Here is a 19,246-nt window from a genome sequence, read left to right as displayed (position 1 = left end):
GGCTCTGGCTGCGGGACCGAGCGGGTGAGGGAGCTGCTGGGCCCGCCTCGAGCCCCGGGAGCGCCCAACTTGCTGCGGCCGGAGCGAGGCGGAGCGGAGTTTCTTGAGCGAGAGCGTTTCGGTGGCGACGTGCACGGAAGATGCGGTGCTTCGAAGGGCTTATTTTTGGGAGTGTTCCGCCGTGAGGTTTTGGTGTTGGTTGCGATCTGAGGGCTGTTTGCTTAAACCTCAAATCGGGGTTTTCCAACTCCTCGCCGGGTGTCGGTGGGTGACCTTGGTGGTGGTGTGGGGTGAGCTGGAAGGTGCCCAATGGGCAGGAGTGTGTCGGGAGGGAGAGTGCCCGTCCAGCTCGGGGAGGGTAGCAGCGGCACAGCTCGACTCAAATGCGTCACTTGGGTATTTTAAAGTTTATTTATAATATATGTCTTCAGCCGAGTGACTGATGAGGCAGCTGAGTGCTGTTCAAGAACAGCACAATTGCAGTTTCTTGGAGAAAACACGGTGGAGACTCCGCATCTTTCACTCCTTGTTCTAAACTTAGTGACTCCCTAGAGATTAAACACAGATGTTTCAGCATCTCGTGTCTGCCTGAGTGACAAAGAAGATCTGTGCACCTTACAGATTAAAATGAGCAGAAACACGGCAAAACCAACATCTTTCATACTAATTCCTTCATCATAAAAATCTCAGCCAGCACTACCCTACTGCTGTCCTGCTCAGGTGTGCAGATTGCTGGCTGGAAGGCAAAGCTGTAGCTGCATTTTTTAAGGAAAATGCAATAGTGCGAGAAGAGATGCCTCCCCAAGTCCCTCTCCTGTAATCTATCTATCAGTCAAGCGGACAAAAAATAAATAAATAAAATATCTTGCATAAACATCTTAATGGTAAACTGCTTAAGTGACCGAGGTCAATCTTTCAATAGTAGTTACATTTATAACAATAACAAAGTCTCTGAGAACTGCAAAAACCAAGGGGTCCAGACTTCCCTTGCAAAGCTTTGTTGTCCCATTCTTCGTCTATGTTTGTGCTATTGCCTGCTGCTCTGTGTAAAGGCAATCAATAAGACTTTTGCTTTTTGCCCAAACACACACGTAGTCCAGGACACCCTGGCAGGTACCAGAGGGAAGGATGGTGCAAAATGTTCACCAGTGTGCCAACATGCTGGGATTGGAGCTCACTCCTCTTCGAATCTCTCCCATGGCTCCCTTCCCCCTGTTGAGTTGTAACCATTGATCTTATCATCAAAGTCTTCCTTTGAGGATGACTGACCCAGGGGTCCCATTGTATCCCTACTCTATCTACATCAGCCATTGCAGTTTCTCACTTCTTCCAGCCCTTCTCTATCCATTAGCCGTGGCATGGCCTCCTTCACCACATCTTGGTGCTGCTTCCTTGGGCCTTGCCTTGAGGCACTTAACAGAATCAGTCAGATATAAATCAGAGGAGCAGCATTATTCAAATACTTATGTATGCATATATATGTTTTTCTTAGCCTAATAGCCAACACGACAGGAAGGAAGGCATGATTCTGTCTGAAGTTTTTGACATAATTTAAAAAATGTATCAGTATGTGCAGTGATAAATGGTAGTGTCACGTCTTTTCTGGTTTTATAAACATGGATTTGGATTAACTGTGATGTGAATTATGCAGAGCCGCTCTGGGATTTACATGGCGTTGTTGAGATCTCATCTCTGTAGACTGGTTCCAAGAGGCAAAGCTCTCACCAACTCAGCAGGATCTTAGAGGTCTCAGTGACACTTCTCTTATCAAGCTTTCCTCCCCTTGCCTGGTTTGCAGTCACCAGAGAGCCACGGTCAGGAGACTGTACTGATCCACTCTTTCCATCCCACTCTGTAGAGCATGTTCATGGACTGCTGCTGTCCTGCAGGACTCTACTGGAGTACTCAGCTCCTCTGGCCATACACAGATTGGTTTTCCCACCCTGCACAAAGCAGAACCGAGCCCACTACTTCTGCAGGAAGTCTTGGATTAAGCAGAAATGTGACAGATACGGACCTCCACCGAGAAACTTCAAAAAGAAACCAATGTTTTCCACTTTTTGCTTGCTTTTCCCTGTGCATTTGTGGATCAGATTTTCATTGCCATGAATATTTAAAAAACATTTGCCTTTTTGCAAAGCATATTCACATCAAAGGTACAAAATGGTAACGTCAGCTCTCTCCTTATTTTCAGAGCAGGAAAAAAAATTGCACCCCCTTGAAGGCCAGCCAGCACATGCACCCAAGCTGACAAATGGCCAGATGAGCAGCCAGGTGCTAAGGAGACATGTCCATGGTGCTTACAGCACCAGGGCTGGAGAGTGCGGCAGAAGAGTGGGGAGTGCGCCCAGGGTCCAAAACTAACTCCTCTCCAGGGCTCTAAGTGGGCACTTATTAGCAGGACAGTCCAGAGAGGGATGGGGTTCTCTCAGCAGATCTGTTTTTCTCCTGCCAGCTCCTGTAAAAGCAGCTTACCTTGAATTACAGACAGTGGTAAAGAAATGTGAAGTAATTTATTTCATCATCCTCCAGGAGGATGGAATTTCTCCCCAAAGCATATTTCCTAGTGATTTGTTCTGCTTATCTTTACAAGATATAAGTAATATTCTTCATTCCTTTCATAAGAAGGCTAATAGACATCAATAACGTGGGTTGTTTTTTTCCCATGCCAAATGTCTTCTTTTTTCTCAAATCTATCTTGCTACCATTAGTTAATCTTCTTGCAGCAGTCCTTGACCATTTCTTTGCTCCTCAAGGCCACAGCCTCAATTGATGTCTTTCCTTTTCCTGACAGATTTCAGCTAACTTACAATATCCTTGCTCTTTACCAACACTTGAAGGCAAAATCTATGTTCCTGTAGGTATCTTCCGTCAACTAGGCATTGTATCAAGTGAAAAGAGAAGAGAACCAAATAGGTGTCAAAGCCAGTGCTCTCAAATTTCCGTTCCTTCCCAAGCATTCAGAATCTTTGTGAGGAAAGTAAATGATTCAGAGTGAGATATGTGGAAATATGTGGATATTTCTTTTTTTCAAAAATGTTATCAAAAAAGTATACAGGAGCAGAGAGCAGTTGGACATGCATAGGGTTAATCTTGTCTGCAAAGTAATTGAGAAAAATACACACTGGTTTCTGAGGACACTATTATCAGTCTAAGGTAGAAGAGCCTCCAGGGATTTAAAAGCAATCAATAGTCTAAAAAAAGATCGAGCAAGTCTTTTGGTTCTGGTTGATATTAAGTTAGACAATAATTCAGTGTATCATACCACACCAGCACCGTGTTCACTCATATACACAAAGCTACTTCTGGTCTGTGTATGAGGTTGGCTCCAAGACTGCTGAATGGTATTCTACCCTGGCTTTTTTTTCTCCCACTTTACTGGCTCCCATAAGACTGTAGAGAGCCATAGGGTTTATCAACCAGAGAACCAAGAAGGGAGTGATCATTAGAGCTGGGGGTTGATATTGCAGCCTGATCAGCAGTTGACTCTGGCAGAGCGATGCTGCCCCGCCTGCTGTGTGAGTGCTGCAGGTGCTGCCCTATGGATCCCAACTCAGAGTGCCCCGTGTGCCTTTCCTCTGGGTGAGCTGCTGGAAGCCTGGTCCAGCACACAGACAGCCCCACAGGAGCCAAAGTGGTACAGAGGAAATATTCTGCTGCCAGTGATCACTTTTGTGAAAATAAATGCACCTACTTAGCAGACAGATTTATTACCAGCTCTGAGGGATTATGAAGCCAAGTCACTTTGATTCATTAGAGTGTTCGGAGAGTTTGTGTAAGTTCCTGGAAGCTGTCTGGGATGGTCTCTAACCAGCTTCATACTGTTACCTGGCTGTGAAGGGAAAATTGGAAAGCACTCGTGCTGAATTTGTCTCATCCTATGTTTGGTAATAGATGTTGACGTGCTGTTTAAACAACTGATCCTCCTGACTTGTGCCTCAGCAACGCATAGCTCTTTCTATTCTTTTCTTCCCTCTCTGTAATATTTAATCAACAAAGACCTACCTCTATTTCCCTGAGGCCAGAGCAATGCATCTTTCTGCATTTAGAAACCTCCTACACATGTGAACATGTCCTTGGTGCAGTGATGTTGTTTTAATTGCCTACATCTCTTTTTTTGCCAGAAATACGTGTAGGGCCTGTGTGCTTCCTGCAGTGGAGAATAGATGGGCTCTGTCCCAAAGCTGTCTGAGAAAGGGAGGTGAGGCCTGGGTGGGAGCGAGTAGAAGGCAAGCTTAGGGGGGAGTGGGGGGTGGAACGAGATAATTGCTAAAGGTCCCTTCCAACCCAAATTGTTATGTGGTTCTGTGAGACCCAAGTGACCGTGGAGACAGGCAACAGGGTAGAAGGAGCTGTCTGAAACAGGCCAGAGAGGCTGGAGTGAGACATTCTCTGCATGGCCACCATCATGCCATGGAAGAGAGCTGAGTAAGGAGAATGATAATAGGGAAAAGCTATTATGATTATAACCCTCCCAAGACCAAGTTTACAAGGCAACAGCTGAATGTTCCTGTGATTTTCCTTAGCTTCAGTGAGTATCCCGTATTTCAGGTTGCCCAAGGAGGTTGTGGATGCCCCATCCTTGGAGGCATTCAAGACCAGGCTGGATGTAGCTCTGGACAGCCTGGTCTATGGACAGCCTTGCACATAGCAGGGGGGTTGAAACTGGATGACCATTGTGATCCTTTTTAACCCAGTCCAATCTATGATTCTATGATTCTATGATTTTCCATTTGAATTTGAATCCTTTCAAAAAAAGGTTAACTTAGAGACCGCTGAGGGCTCTCCCTCTGAGTCAGAAGCTCTTGCAGTATTCCACAGATTCCCTTTTCATTAGGAACATACTCTTTTTCATTAGCATTATATTAGGAATTTTACAGTTACTGAATATCTTTATTTACATGTTCCTAGACATATAAATATTATTTCTGGTAAGAAAAATATGTATTTACATGTTCTTTGTCATGACTAGATTACAGTGCTGAATGTATGCATTCTGGCTAAATCATTGGCCAGTGCCAAGCCATGCCTACATGCCTACATTCCTTCAAGAGTGGTTACACTTGGGTTCTGCTTTGCCTCCTCTTCAGCTTCATTGATCACCAGCAGGAAGCTGCAAGGCACAGGCTGTGGCATTTCCATTTTGACCAAGTCTTCCATGCAGTCTGCAGATAAGTAGGTGGGGCTGCACCTCGCCATGGTGGGAAGTGAAATGTCTCCAAACATGAAAGGGAAGCTGGCAAAACAGGAGAGATCTCTGGCTCTTGGTTCTGCCATGAGGAAAATGAGAATAATCCTGATCCTAAATGTCTTGCAATTTTTATTAGCTCTCTTTGGCTTGCAGCAATGACCCTGTGAATAATGCATGCTATTAGATGGCTTTCCTAAGGAAAGAAGGCTTACGCAACCACATTGTCTGCCACTACCTGCCTGCACTCTACTCCATAATAATTCAGAAACCAGCCAGCCAACAGTCAGAAGTAAGGAGGTCTTGAAGATACTATGTTAAGTAAAACATAAAGCTGAGACATCATAAGGAAGCGATCTTGTGTCCTCAGTGATGAACAGCAGTGGCAGGAGCTCAGTTCTCTCTAGGGACTAAGGTGCCAATTGGAAACTCAAGTTCAAGGAGCATGTTCATGAAAAATCAGTTTTCTCTCTTTCTACTGCTCGTGCCATGACTTGTTTCTCCACAGATCACTCAGGGTGAACCCCAGAAGTCATGCTCCAAGCCTGTAGCAGATGACGTCCCGGAGAGCTGCCAGCAGATCTGCCAATGCAGGCCTCCACCACCGCCACCACCACCACCTCCTCCCCCGCCGCCCCCCAGGCTGCTGGTAGTGCCAGGTAAGTGGGCAGAGGGACAGGGATGCCTGGGCAGATGGGAGAGGGAAGGATGTGGAAGAGGGCACAGCGAGCCCATTTGTCATTTTCCACTTAGCAAATGCATGAAAAAATGCTCTCAGTGGAAATGGAGACCTGGTTTCTGATCAATGAATAATACTTGGCTTTTGGAGGAAAGCCAGAGAAATTCCCTCCTTTTATTGTATTATATATGATTCCCTGGCTTTAAATGGTTCACTAATGTGGTAGCCCTGACAAATTCTTTCCTATGCAGACTAAGCACTGTGCTTCTCCTGGATTTACATCACCTCCTGTTTTATCACATATGCAGCCTGGAGGTCCGAGACCCATTAATTTACAAGGAGGCAAAAATTCCAACATTCCATTCAGACCAACTTGGGTGGAAGGGGTGGTATGGACAAGTCCCCAGGCAGTGAGCTGACCCTCTGGCACTGCCTGTGTTGACTCAGTGCCAGGACCTGGGCTGAGCCCTGCAAAGACACTTCTAGGTGCTTGCTATGTCAGCAGAACTCCTTAACACTGCAATATTTTTGCATATTTGTCTCTCCCTGAAAGGCTGCCTATTAATTCTTTTCCCTGCTTAGATAAAGTCCCTTGGGAACAGTGTTGCAAAGTATATCTATTATCCTTCTCAGCGCTTCCCCTGAGGGAAAAGAAATCATTAGCAGCATCATTTGACTGTTTGTCTCTATCAGCTCCATCCTCAGATGTGTGCAAGACATGAGGAAGGCTCGCACATAGTTTTCAGCCTGGCAGAGGGCAGGCAGAATTTTGCAGCGTTTTCTGCCAGCAGCAAGCTTCGTATCTGTGCCAGGCTGCAGAAATGTAAGGCGAAGGCAGAAAAAAAGCAGTAATTTGAAACACTTGGAAAAGGAAAATCAAAGACAGCTTGAAAAGCAGAGATGAAGGCTTTTAATAGCAAGAGAAATCTCCTTCAGTTTACAGAAGAAAATGTTGTGGACAGTAATAGTGAAAATTGCCTTTATCTTTGTCTCATAGTCAGAAAATAATGTGTTTTATCACTGTTTTTTTGCACCTGGGCTACTCATTGCCCCAAGGGCACCACTCTTACCCATATGCAGAGCAGTGTCAGCATTGGTCCTGGGCACAGTGCTCAGTGGGAGGAGGTCTCTGCTCTGCTCTGCCGGGGAGGCAGCTGCTTTGCATGTATAGGAACTGTCTGCTGTGAGTGGGAAGAAAATCATCCCAAGAAAAAAAATCAGTCTGTCACATGCTGTAAAAAGAGGAAACAGAAATCAAACAGGCCTGCGACTGGGATAGCCTGATGCTTACTCAGGCTGGATTGCCAGGTGCTAGCCCAGCTCTAAAAATGAGCTATATAAATCCAGATGACTAATATTTAAACAAGCTCTTTCATTTCAAATGCAATAAAAAAAATAGATTACGCATTCCTTTCACCAGTGAGCTTTAGAGTAGCAATCAAGTGCCTCATCTTGAAAGAGGCTTTAATTGTTATCGGCTGTCTAGGCGCTGTAATTTAGCCCATGTGTACAGCAAGTCCCATTCTTGTGAGGATGAGTGAGCCTTGTGGTTAAATATTGATGTTATGGACACCACTTTTAAACAGCATTCAGATAAAGCAGTAAAGGAACAAGACAAACCATTAAGTAGTTGATGCTAGGCTTGCACTTTGCACTTTTTCAGTGATTCAAGTATTGAAAAGGCCTCAGCAAAAAGAAGCAGCAGCCCAGGAGCCACAAGTTTGCTACTTTCACAAAGTACAACATCTGCACCATGAGGTAGTTTGAGAAAATGCTGCCATTGCCCTTAGAGCTTTGTTAGCCACAAAAGGCTGCAATCTCCTAGGCACAGCCCTTGGCTGCTATTTTTTCAATTGCACTGAAAGTTGGAGGTTTGTATCATCTCCACATGTTGTGGTGTGAGTCTAATGGTGAAAGCCAGTATGTATGTCTCTCTCGCCCTTCGGGTTACTACACACATTGACAGCCATCTTTGCATGTTCTGGCTAGTCTCCACCTGCTGTGGTGAAAAAACACAGAACACTCTTTCTGTGTTCTCCATCAATCCCACTTCAGCAAACGCTACTGAGATGTGCAGGACAACATTGTATGTGAGCAGCTGAATCCATCCCTGAAAGGATTTTGCTGTGTTTGAGAAAAAATCAGGACTTTGGGGAGCAATTACATTGCATTTAGTATCTTCTTAGACATTTCAATATTGACTGGTCTATCCAGTGACAAATTATCAACTCTGCCTCCTCCAGATATATTTATACAAAATCCGTTAAATATTATGAATTCCAGAATTCATGTATAGTTGCTGATAAATTCTGTGTTTATTCTGATGTATAGTAAGCTAATTCCTTCCACAGAAAATAAACAGAATCACATGTAACTCAACAGTCAGTCTAAATAAATGAGAAGTGGCAGAAACATCAACTTACTTGTATGGAATGTGTGAGTTACGTTTCATTGCGCTCTGAGGAGACATATCACTCATGAAGCAATATGAGTATGGGAAATTAAATTAGATCATTTGGTCCATATATTTCCCAGCATGGATAACTGAATTACAGACTGGTGAATTCAGATAATGACTGCCACCCAGACTGCAGGTCCCAGGAAAGGAAACACAAACTGTTTTTGTCTTCTCTCAACCACAGTCAGAGGCTTCCTTTTCTTATGTTTCTAACTGCTTCATATAGGCCACTGACATCTCTGATGTCCCTTCCAAACCCTGTTCTTGCTTTCACTGTACCTGCACTGCAGCTCTCATGGGACATTCCCCATGCCCCGCAACAGCATATCCATGTTAAGCAAAGGAATCCTGGTCTGCTGCAGTGAATACTTCTGCTTAACAGTATCTAACTGAAGGCGGAGTTGGCCACACTCATCTCTGTGGATGCTGGTTCTTTCAGTACTGCTAGGCTGGGGTTCAGTATCTCTTTCCATATACTGGGACACATGGGTCTTCACCACAAGTCTTTAACTTTTGAGTTTCCTATGTTTTATCCCAGGTGCTGTTTATTGGTGTCCCACTGAGATACCACTGCTTTGTTCAGTATATATGAGTGTTTCTTCGTGAGAGTTTTCAAACTGAGGAACCCTAGCCTGTATTAGAACTAGCTAAGATGCTTGGGGCTTTGCAAAAAAAGTGAGGACTGTTGGAGAGTTGAGCCAATTACAGTTCCTCCAAGCAGTCTGGCATCCTTATGTTTCTGCAGTCTCTCTCCTTATGCAAGCAGCAGCCCGCTCTTTAACCCATGCCTAGAAAACTGCTGGTTAATGAAGTGAAGGAAAAGCTCATGTGGCTGTGAGGGGCCTAAGGCCGACCAAGATTCTCAGAACCTGGCTTTTAATTAACTGTTTCTTATTTCCCCTCATCTGCTTTCCTCCTGGTTCCTGGCTTTCAGCCAAGGCTAAGGCAACGTGGATGGAGTACTTGTTTAGGCAGAATTTCTAACCCAGCTTCACAGACCCATGAGATGAAGCTAGTTCAAATGAAGTTGACCTGTCAAAATCTAAAACATTGCAGATGTCAACCTTTAAATATTTTGTGAGCACACAGGATTCTCCAGGGCCACTGCAAAGAAGAAAGGACTTCATTTGAAAGTAGAAGCCAGACTTTCAAAGGAGGAGAGGATTGACGGTAGACATCCAAGTAGAGACAAATACTGCAATCAGTATAAGTTTTAGACTGTGTAAGTTTTGAGGAAAAAAACAGTTCAGAAGTGACTTAATAAAAATGAACCAAGGAAGGGAAAAGAAGTCCAGCAGAAACACCACACTTGTTGGTTGGCAACATTGCTGTCTCTGCACATCTCCTTCACTGGGTGGAGGCATCCGTGATACTGCCATCCCTTCCCTGGGTGATAGGAATACCAGACCAAATATTGCTGCAGTTGAAATTTAGTGGAGGAAATGTGAGTAGAACTAGCACAACCAAGTTGGATATGAACCAGCCTTTGACTCGCTGGACGTACAAATACATACACTGATCCTGAACTCAGTGAAAGTCCTAAGCTCTCAATTGAGATAAAGCATAATCAAGCTGCACTGCAAAGCCAAAATGAATTATATCATTGCAGAGGACTCTAATCTCCAGGCTGTAATTGTACAGTTTGGTTTTTCAAGGTGAGATCTTTCATCTTGAAGATAATGCATCTCATTAATTAATTATTTGGACTGTTAAAAATGCCAAAACAAAAATGACCAACTGTAGTCAGAAAGCAACTTTTTGGCAACTGTACAAGCAGAAATGTATAGCTTAATTTCAAAAAATGTGCAGTGTCCCTTCAGTGCAAGTAGGAAAGCCAAAGACATTTGGATCTTTAAGGACAGATGATCACAATGTATGTAATGGGGAGAAATTTGGAGGACAGGAACACTCTGGAACTTCTCAAACTTTGAGTAGGTTTTAAAGCAACTAGTCTTGGAAGACTTCACTTGCTGACCACTAGCAACGTGGCCTTTCACAGCAGGAACTTCTTGTAGAAAATCATATGCTTCTGGGACATAATAAATGGAATAAGAAATGACTTTACCTTAGGCTCTTCTATGGTCTAAGATTCTAAATTCTGTCCCACCCCATGTGGGACAGAAAAATGACTTCAAACCTCAAACTAAGCATTCTCTCCAAACGAGTGTTTAAAAATGATAGCTAAACATAGTCCTGGTTCTCACTACAATGCTTCTTATACTACATGAGCATAGACACAGACAAGGTTGCCTATGCAATGCTGAAAGGACCTCTGGCCTTGGCAGACATCTGTGACTGTCCTCCAGGAGTTGAGTGGAAGTCATGATTGCAAAAGCTTCACTGAAATCCTTCTGGAGGCCATGTCATGGCTTAAAACATGAGGTACCAAAGAATTTGCTGCAGCTATTTGGGTGCAGCTCTTGCATCCCAGAGAGCTCTGACTTGAGGTTTCCTTCTGTGTAGGCCTTTTGTCTCAGGAGTGCTTTGCACTTCTGCAGAGAGCAGCTGTAAGTATAATTGTGGCCAAAGGAATTTATTTCCCTTACAGGAGAAAGATGCTTTCCTCTGTAATTCATACAACATACCTATTAGCAAAACTGAGCAATAGAGGAAGAAAACTACAGTAACACCAAAAGTGGAGAGGTGCACAGACTCCTGCATCAAAAAAATTGAAGTAATGATAGCTACTATGAGAGAACATTCTTTCTAGTATATTGGTCTAGATTGTGATTTTAAAATGCAAGCTGAAACAGGAAAGCCCTTTCAGTTTTGGTAACACAGCTGTTACACTGTGAATTATACTCCTGTGTGAGAGCTTTGTTTATAATTTACAGTACAAAACCAAATTCAATTCTTGTCTTCTCCCAGATACACTTTCAGTTTTCTGAAGGGTTGTGATTCTAAGAACTTGCAGTCGGATTTTGAGGCTTACAAATCTAAATTGACATCCAGTCATGCAACCTGAAGACACAGATGATGGCACATGTCAATTCAAGTCCAGGTTCACATCATGTTGACTTCACATTGCAGAAACTGCCTTCCCAAGAAGCGCAGAGATCAAAATGATTAAACTACTAAGGTGGAATTTAGTAGAATTCACACACCTAAATCAGAAATGCAATGCTTAAGTTTCCTGCTGTTGAGGTTTAACACTGTAAGCAACTGAGTACCACACAGATGTTTGCTCACTCCGTGCTCTCAATGGGACATGAGAGAGAACTGAGGGGAAAAGGAAGGAAAAAAAACAATAGTAAAGATAATCATATACGTATTTACAAAATAAATCATGCATGATGCAGTTGCTCACCACTTGCTGGCCAGTGCCAAGCCAGTTTGTCCCCCCAATTTTATAGTTGATGCCATACGGTATGAAATATTCCTTTGGCCAGTTTAGGTCAGTTGTGCTAGTTCTGTCCTCTCCCAGCTCCATATGCTTCCTCCTTGGCCCCTTGCTGGCAGGACAGTATGAGAAGCCAAAATGTCCTTGGCTCTATGCAGCACTGCTCAGCAACAACTAAACATCAGTGTGTTATCAACCTTGTTCTTTTCCCAAAGCCAAAACATAATATCATACCACATACTGTGGAGAAAATCAACTCTGTCCCAGCTGAAACCAGGACACCTGCTTAGCAGTGCAGGTATTGGTAATTAAAATACCAAAGACACAAAGATTTCAGAATCCTGGTATCTTTTTGCCTGTAGCTCAGTTATTTCTAGTGTAAAAATAAAAATAAATATAAAATAATAAAATAAAAGTCAGAAGTTCTTGTATCTGAGTCAAAATGAGAAAAATTTTCAGGGTAAGCAAATTTCGTAAGCAGCAATGAAATATGATGTTTGAAATAGCATACATCCCAGATGCCCAGACTAAGTCTGAAGTGACTAGGAAGCAGGTAAGACTGGAAAAGAGTCGTGGTAATAATTGATAGAATTCTGCTGTCAATTGTGTACATAATATCTCATATTGGGCTGTTGTAAACTCTCTGTATCTCTTTATAAAATACTGGTTGGATCACAGTTATTTCTAGCTTCCGTTGCCTTCCCAACTCAGAGTTTTTTCACCACAATAAATTCTGAAATGTTTTGTCAAGGCTAATTTTTATTTAGGCAAGTGATGAATCTTCCTGCTGCTCTGAGACCTTGCAGATTTGTTTTGAATTTTTCATGCAGTAATAAATCCATGTTATGGAAAAATCCACTCTCTTGAAAACGTACTTGTTCATACATTTTCCAGTATTTAAAACTAAGAGCCCCAGGCCAGATTTTGCAGTGCAGAAAAGTGAGAGTTCTGTTATCTGTAAGCTAAAAGTATTGTCTAATTTAGAAACAAGAAGCAGTAGATATTAAACTCATTCTGCAGAAGAGCAATCCCTTCTGCTTTGATATGTGTACTCCAAAAGCCAGATTTTATTTATTTTTTAAGCAAAAGGACTTGGCAAAACTGAAGATGTTAATTCCTTGTGTGGATGGCAGTCCATTTGTACATGACTACCATTTCATTGATTAAGAAGATAACAAATCTTCAGTGAAGTTATTGATGAGTCAGAGGCTGTTGAGATACAAATAATTGTAAGTTCCCATGCCCGTGGCAGTCTGGAGTTGTGCCTCATCTTGACAAGCCAGAAGTAAACTCTTAATTGGCACAAGCTGTGCTGGCAGCAAAGGCTAAGCAGCTGACCTTGGTAAAGCAAACCCACAGAAGAGTATGTTCTCGTAATGTTTTTTGCATTATCTTAGTTATCAATTTAGTAAAGAAGTGTTGTGCTGCTTATAAAATCACAACTTACGAATAATTTTTAAGTCAGGATAGCAGATCAAGAAAACACTGGTCTAGATGTTTGAGTTCTTATCCTGAAGCGAGTACATAGTGTCTATTAATGTAGTAAAAATGTCAGTTGATAACTGATACCACTGCCAAAAATAATCATTAATAATTATGAGATAGTTTAACACTTGCACTAATAAGTCATGTCACATATAAATACTAGCAAATTGTGAATACCTAATTGTTATTAAAATGAATCAATTTTTCATTTTGAAGAATGCCTTTTAAACAGGGCTGATATTTCATCAGTTCATTAGCAAAAAATGTTTTACCCAAAGGTTTGTTCTTTAGCTGGACTTGTTGAAGGTAGCCAGTGGGACAGATTCTACTGAGTCATCGCTGGACATTTTCACTTCCTTCCGGATATAATCTTATTTCACAGCCAGTATCGAAGGAAGTTACTGTCAGCAGAGAAAAGGGAGAGTTTGGTTTAACCCTCAGTTTGATTTAGCAAGCAGCAGGTGCTTTGTCTTCATTCTTCAGCACCGGCTGCCAAGTTCTGTATGCTTCATTATGAAGTGATGGTCGACAACATCTCTGCAAGAGTTTGTCTGCTCATGCAGGTCTAGATTTCTGTGTGAAGATAGAGGAAAGTGCAGGCAGTGACCAGTACCCAATTTTCTTACATTTGTGACTGTGAGAAAGGCTGTGCCTTGTCTTTTGGCTCTCAGAGAATTACGAATGTGCTCCATGTGGTGACAAAGGCCTTTCTGTTGGGCATTTAGCATGGTGAAATGACTGATATGTTAACAAGCTGTAAATGCAATTTTAACTATTTTGGATTTTAGAGATAATGAGTAAGATGGTAAATGGAATTTTATCTTACTGAGATTAAGTTTACTTCTGGTTTGGAAAGCACTTTTAGTTCCATTTTGCTCTGATCAAGTAAGCAGTTTTAGCTATATTTCCCTTAAGTGAAACGCAAACACACTTTGGATAAGGAATCCAAGTGCACTAGGTGTGGAAATAACTGGTCTTACAGAAAAATGTTAGGTGATAGCTGTAGCCCTTTCAGTAATAACTGAGCCACTGAAGTGATAAAAGGAATTAACTGTTATGTCTAATAAGAGGTCTACATTTATATAAGTGGTGTACACAACAGTATCTGCTACATAGTCAACCAGCTGTTCCCTTAAACTCAGACATACGACTTGTAATGTATTTCTTTTCAAAATAAACTCTTTAGAGCCATCTGTAGTCATAAACCTAAAATGTATGTCAAGTATAGCCACTCTCCATACAGTATCTGAACACCCTACACACAACCCATTAACTTTTTAGAGATAGACACAAACCAGTGCCTTAGAAACTGCTGCTACTAATACATGAGGGAAATATCCTGAGTATTTCCAAGTCTTCTACAATCTGTGCTAGGAAATTCAGCCTGCAGATGGCTGAAGGTGGTTTTCTATTTGCCTTCCCTGAAGGCATGAAAGTTGAGATCGCGTCAGTTCCAAGCCATAAGGTTTGTCCAATCTTTGCTGTTGTCTGGGGGTTCCTGAGCTCTTTAAAAAGACAGTATCTATGAGATAATATCTTAATCATAACATTAGTACTGAATTCTATTTGTATTTTATGGCCTTGGTGTCTTTGATGGCACCACTCAAGTAAGTACTGCTCAGCCTGAAGAATTTGTGCAGATCTTGTCCTTAATTTGATCTGTACGTATAGAAGATTATACAAAGAAAATCTGTCATTTTTATGTGGGATTGAATCTGCTTGTCCTGAAGTATCTCCTTAATCATTCTCTGGCAAAAGACTGGTCATCAGTGCAGGGGCTTAGACTTCTAAAATCATGTGTCAGCTGTCTGGATTTCAGTGTACAGCATCCCGCCTTTGAAGGGCTGTTCACTGCAAGAACTGAAGGATGAATAAGCTTTCAGAAGACTTCAGGGCAATGTATTGTGACTCCTGCAAAAGAGGTCTTGCCTCCCTGCAGGAAGCATCAAGAGAGTCCTGAGCACTGCTCTCCCTCCACCTCCAACCTGCTGGTTGGATCTCAGGAATCCAGCAAACACTCAGAGCTATCACGTGTGAAGCTTACTTCTGTAAACTTTGGATTTGAGATGGATATCAAGCACTGAAAATTATTATTTTTACATGTCTGCATGAATGTTGAGCACTGATGTGGAAATCTGCTAATACAGTTTCAGGTATTAGAGCACTGCAGTGGCAAAGGCCACTGGACAATGGTTAGGTGTTTTCAGGCCTCTTTCCTGAATGTGAGGAGATCACACAGTTTTCTTGGGCAAGCAGGTGTTCACAGGCAGTGATTTTCCCTTTTGAAGCATAGCTCATGCTTTCTGCACACTGCTTGCCACTGGAGAGCTGGGCTATGTGTTTGTGCAATGAAGTGGATGGTACAGCACTTGCTTATGTCTGTGCCTTTCAGCAGTGCCTCTGTTCTAAAGAACTGAGAATCACTGTCTTCAGGTCATGGCTGTGCTGTTGTTGTTCTGCCCTAAACCACTGCCTCACTGCTGTTCTTGCTTGAATACACAGTTGGTGAAGAGATCGAGGAAATGCAGCTGGTTGTTAGGGAAGCATAGTACCTCTAAGGGTAAAATTATTTACCCCATTACAGAATTGGAAAAGGAATAACTGTGCAACCATACTTTTTATTCCTATACCTTGGAACGCTATGGAAAACTTGGACCACTGTGCCTGGAGGAGAATCAGAGGATGGGGTAAAGATCTTGTAAAAAAAACATTTTTTTAAAATCACTGAACAAGGAAGGAAAGAGCTGAGGATGGGGGGGTCTTTCTTTAGAGGGATTTCTGTTCTCATGGGACAATACCTCAGAAAAGAGAGATTGGCTCCTCTATAATAAAATGCAAAAGGTTAAACCGAAGCTTGTATATCTATATTCAGGCACCCAAGTTAAAGCATCCGAGTGCTCAGAACTTGCAGAAATCAGGTCACTTTCTGAAATAAATTCCACAATACTAATTTAACAGAAAATGTTCAGGCATTTGTGACCTGTTTCTTGGAGGCATTAGATACCTACTAATCTGATCAACTGCTGCATTTCAAAAAGCAGGCCATCGAGTACAGGAACATCTGCCTGAACGATGGCTGTCATGCACTAGGACTCTGTAAGGGTGTCATCCTGCTCTGTGCTACTCAGCCTGGTACTGGTGCTGGTCATGGACAGCAGGGAAATGAGATGGTACACATGAGGCTTTCCAGAATGACTGTACTCTTGCAAGGAGATTGCCTTGCAAACCATAGACTTCAATTCTAATTTGCTTAGGACAGAAACTGATAGTGCGTAATTTATCAGGCTAAAAACAATTCTATCCATTCACTGAGGGAGAATCAGAGAGAGAGGGAGAAACAGCATCTCATCAGGAGACTGCTGGTTAGAAAAACATGTGACAGAGGGCAGTAGCTGACATGAGTGCCCATTGTAAAGATAAATGCCAGAGCAGAGCGTTAACACAGAAAGTAGCTATGATGTAATCTCCTTAAAAGCTTTTTTTCCACAAGGCCTTTAAATGCAACTGCTTCTCCAGATCATGCTTTAGAGAACAGACTCTTCTTCCACAGTCACTAACCCTACTCTCCTCCAAAGGACTTTGGCATCTGAAACCATGTTCAGCTCCTATTTGTGGAGTCATGCCTCAGTTCTGGTGGGGCTCATCAGCTAGATAGGATTAAAGCTGGCAGATCTGGTTCTCAGCTTGTTGATTGCTTGGAGCACAGACTTTCACTCCCTAATCTATTTTTTTTTTTTAAACATTCTTCTATTGCTCTGCACTCTGCATCATCGTATTTCCATAAGCATGTAGGACTCTAACCTGAAGAGCCATTCTTTCACTACAGTGATGTTAAAACCAACAGAAGTTTTCTACAGGATTAACATGAGCCCTCCATGAATTCCCTACTGGATGCCCACGGGTCTCTGCCACACAGAAGTTCTGGGCATAGCATCAGTATGGGGCAGAGATCTGACTATTTCCACCATGGAAATGCAGTTATTACTAAATCCAGTGTTTCTATCTGAGTCCCAAGGAGGAGTCCAGAATGTAGGACTGGCCAGGAGTCAAAAGACATTCTGTTTTCTGGCTTTTTCACCAAGCTGTAGCAACTTTGGACAAGCTGCTTCATTTCAATGTGCTTCACTTATGCCTGAGCAACCATTACATTCATCTGGTATTATTTTTATTTTAGTACTAATGACAAGTTCATTTTTCAGAGAATTCTGAAATCTGCCAGAAAAAAGCAGGAGAATGTGAGGTTACTGAAGACAGCATAGTAACATGAGGTTTTAGTGAAATCTACTAGAAAACCCAAACGAATCCATGTTCAATGACCTCTAAAGCTTGGGTATCAAGCACCACACTTGGAAGTCCAGCATAGCTCCTCTCTCTTTCCCTGGCTACATTCAGGCTCAGCTTTTTTCCACCCGAGGTTACAGTCCTATTTCTTGCAAAGAGCCATGACCTCCATAAAGGTCCTGCAGAATTGCTTTTTTCTTCCATTTCTTCAAGTCTCATACTCCAGGTCTGTGCACAATACTTGTATGATTCTTGTTTCAGAGGGAAATTATTTTTAGAAAGGAGGAGAGAACTAAACAAAGAGGTGAACTGAGAGTGCAGAGAAACAGCATCTGCAGTGTGAAAGCTGCAGGGAAGGGAATTTCTCCAGCATTATCCCACACATGTTTTTATTATAGCAGAAGTTCCCACTGCATAGTGATAACAGTATCCCCTTTAAAACTGTAGTAGGAACATATGCATAGAGCAGCTGCATGATATAAAGTTGTCTGCAACATAATGTGATAAACAGAAGAATCATCTGCTCCAGGAATAGCTGATTTCCACCAGTGTTATTTAACCTAACTACTTGAGGGAGGCAGTAAATCAAGACAGGCTTTCTGCTGAGCACACTACTATTGCCTAGTAGCAGTTGTTTACCTGACTAGCTCATAGCTCTCTAGAAATAGCCCTCAGTTTACAAGCAGCAGTAAAAGCACAGTACTACAGAGAACTGAAAAAGTAGGAAAAAAGATTGTGTGGAATTTTTGTGTACATCAAAATCTACTGCAAATTTAGGGACTCTTATTTTGTTTAAGCCAGTCTATTCATTGTATACAGTGGCAGCCATAATCCAGAGATGAGGATGCTGGGACAGGACACTACTGGTGTAAAGGAGTTCTTCAGTCTTTCCTTCCTGGGCAGTATCTTATTCTGTGTTGGCTCGCTGTGGCAGCATCTCAGAAAACAGATACAACATAGCAACTTCTTAAGTCAGTACTTTTTGGGTACTGACATAATCCAAATCCATTCTGTGATGTTTGGATTTACTGAAGATGAACTTGTCCCAAGTTGACTTCGTCTGTTATTGAAGTTGTCATCCATTCCTGCTTTACGTTCCCATTGTGTTGGCCCAGTCTCTCAAATTAATGATGGCTGCTAACAGATCTGGCTTTCTGTGCTGACCATCCTGCACAAAGTTTACCTCTCCAACCAGACAACAGCACATCTCTCAGCTTGAGGAGAAAAGACCCGAGAACTCATGGCTTTCTGGAAATTTTGTATTTTAGTGCATTTACTGGATTTAATTCACTGTTTTGGGTACTGATTTAAGTACTTTAGCATAGTGCTCTTTTGGAGCTTGCTGTTTCTATGCAAGAGAATTGAGGGAGAAGCAGTGGCAGAGCTGGAGCCACATCCTGAGTGTTGTGCCCATCAACATCCATGTTGGATATTTAAGAGTCTATGAACCATCTTGTTCCCTTAAGACAGTCTGCTTGCAATATCTTCTCTGTGCCATTTCATTACACCTGTAAGATATCTGCTCTGACAGGGGATTGGACTAGATGATCTCCAGAGGTCCCGTCCAATCCTTACAATGCTGTGATTCTGTGATTTCTCCAGGGGACTGTAGCTGCCTTGGGGTACTGGGGTGGGGAGGACAGTCCATGGCCAAAGCTCTTCAGCCACCAGCTAGATTGATTTGCTTACAAACATGAGGCAAAAGAGCAGCCTTATGGTTGATGTGGCAAAATCCAGGTTGTCTTTCTGCTGAGCAGTCAGGAGGTAGAAAAGAGGAGGCAAAGGTTGTTTGCAGGCTGTCCCCAAGGCTGCATC

The 19,246-nt window shown here is 42.5% G+C and overlaps 1 protein-coding gene across 1 annotated transcript in view; it reads left to right on the top strand.

Annotated features, from left to right (window-relative positions):
* Positions 1-5,684: 5,684 nt before the first annotated feature.
* PRIMA1 (proline rich membrane anchor 1) overlaps positions 5,685-19,246 on the top strand; it is a gene marked incomplete at its 5' end in the record, with an annotated part of 41,515 nt that continues 27,953 nt past the window's right edge. The window contains one exon of the mRNA XM_010711856.3: positions 5,685-5,847. Within this exon, the coding sequence (XP_010710158.3) occupies positions 5,685-5,847 (163 nt within the window). The remainder of the gene's footprint in view (positions 5,848-19,246) is intronic.

This window comes from Meleagris gallopavo, chromosome 5 (genome assembly GCF_000146605.3).
Source record: "Meleagris gallopavo isolate NT-WF06-2002-E0010 breed Aviagen turkey brand Nicholas breeding stock chromosome 5, Turkey_5.1, whole genome shotgun sequence".
Classification (NCBI taxonomy): Eukaryota; Metazoa; Chordata; class Aves; order Galliformes; family Phasianidae; genus Meleagris; species Meleagris gallopavo.
The sequence above is the reverse complement of the archived record's forward strand: the minus strand, read 5'-3'. Positions and strand labels throughout refer to the sequence as shown.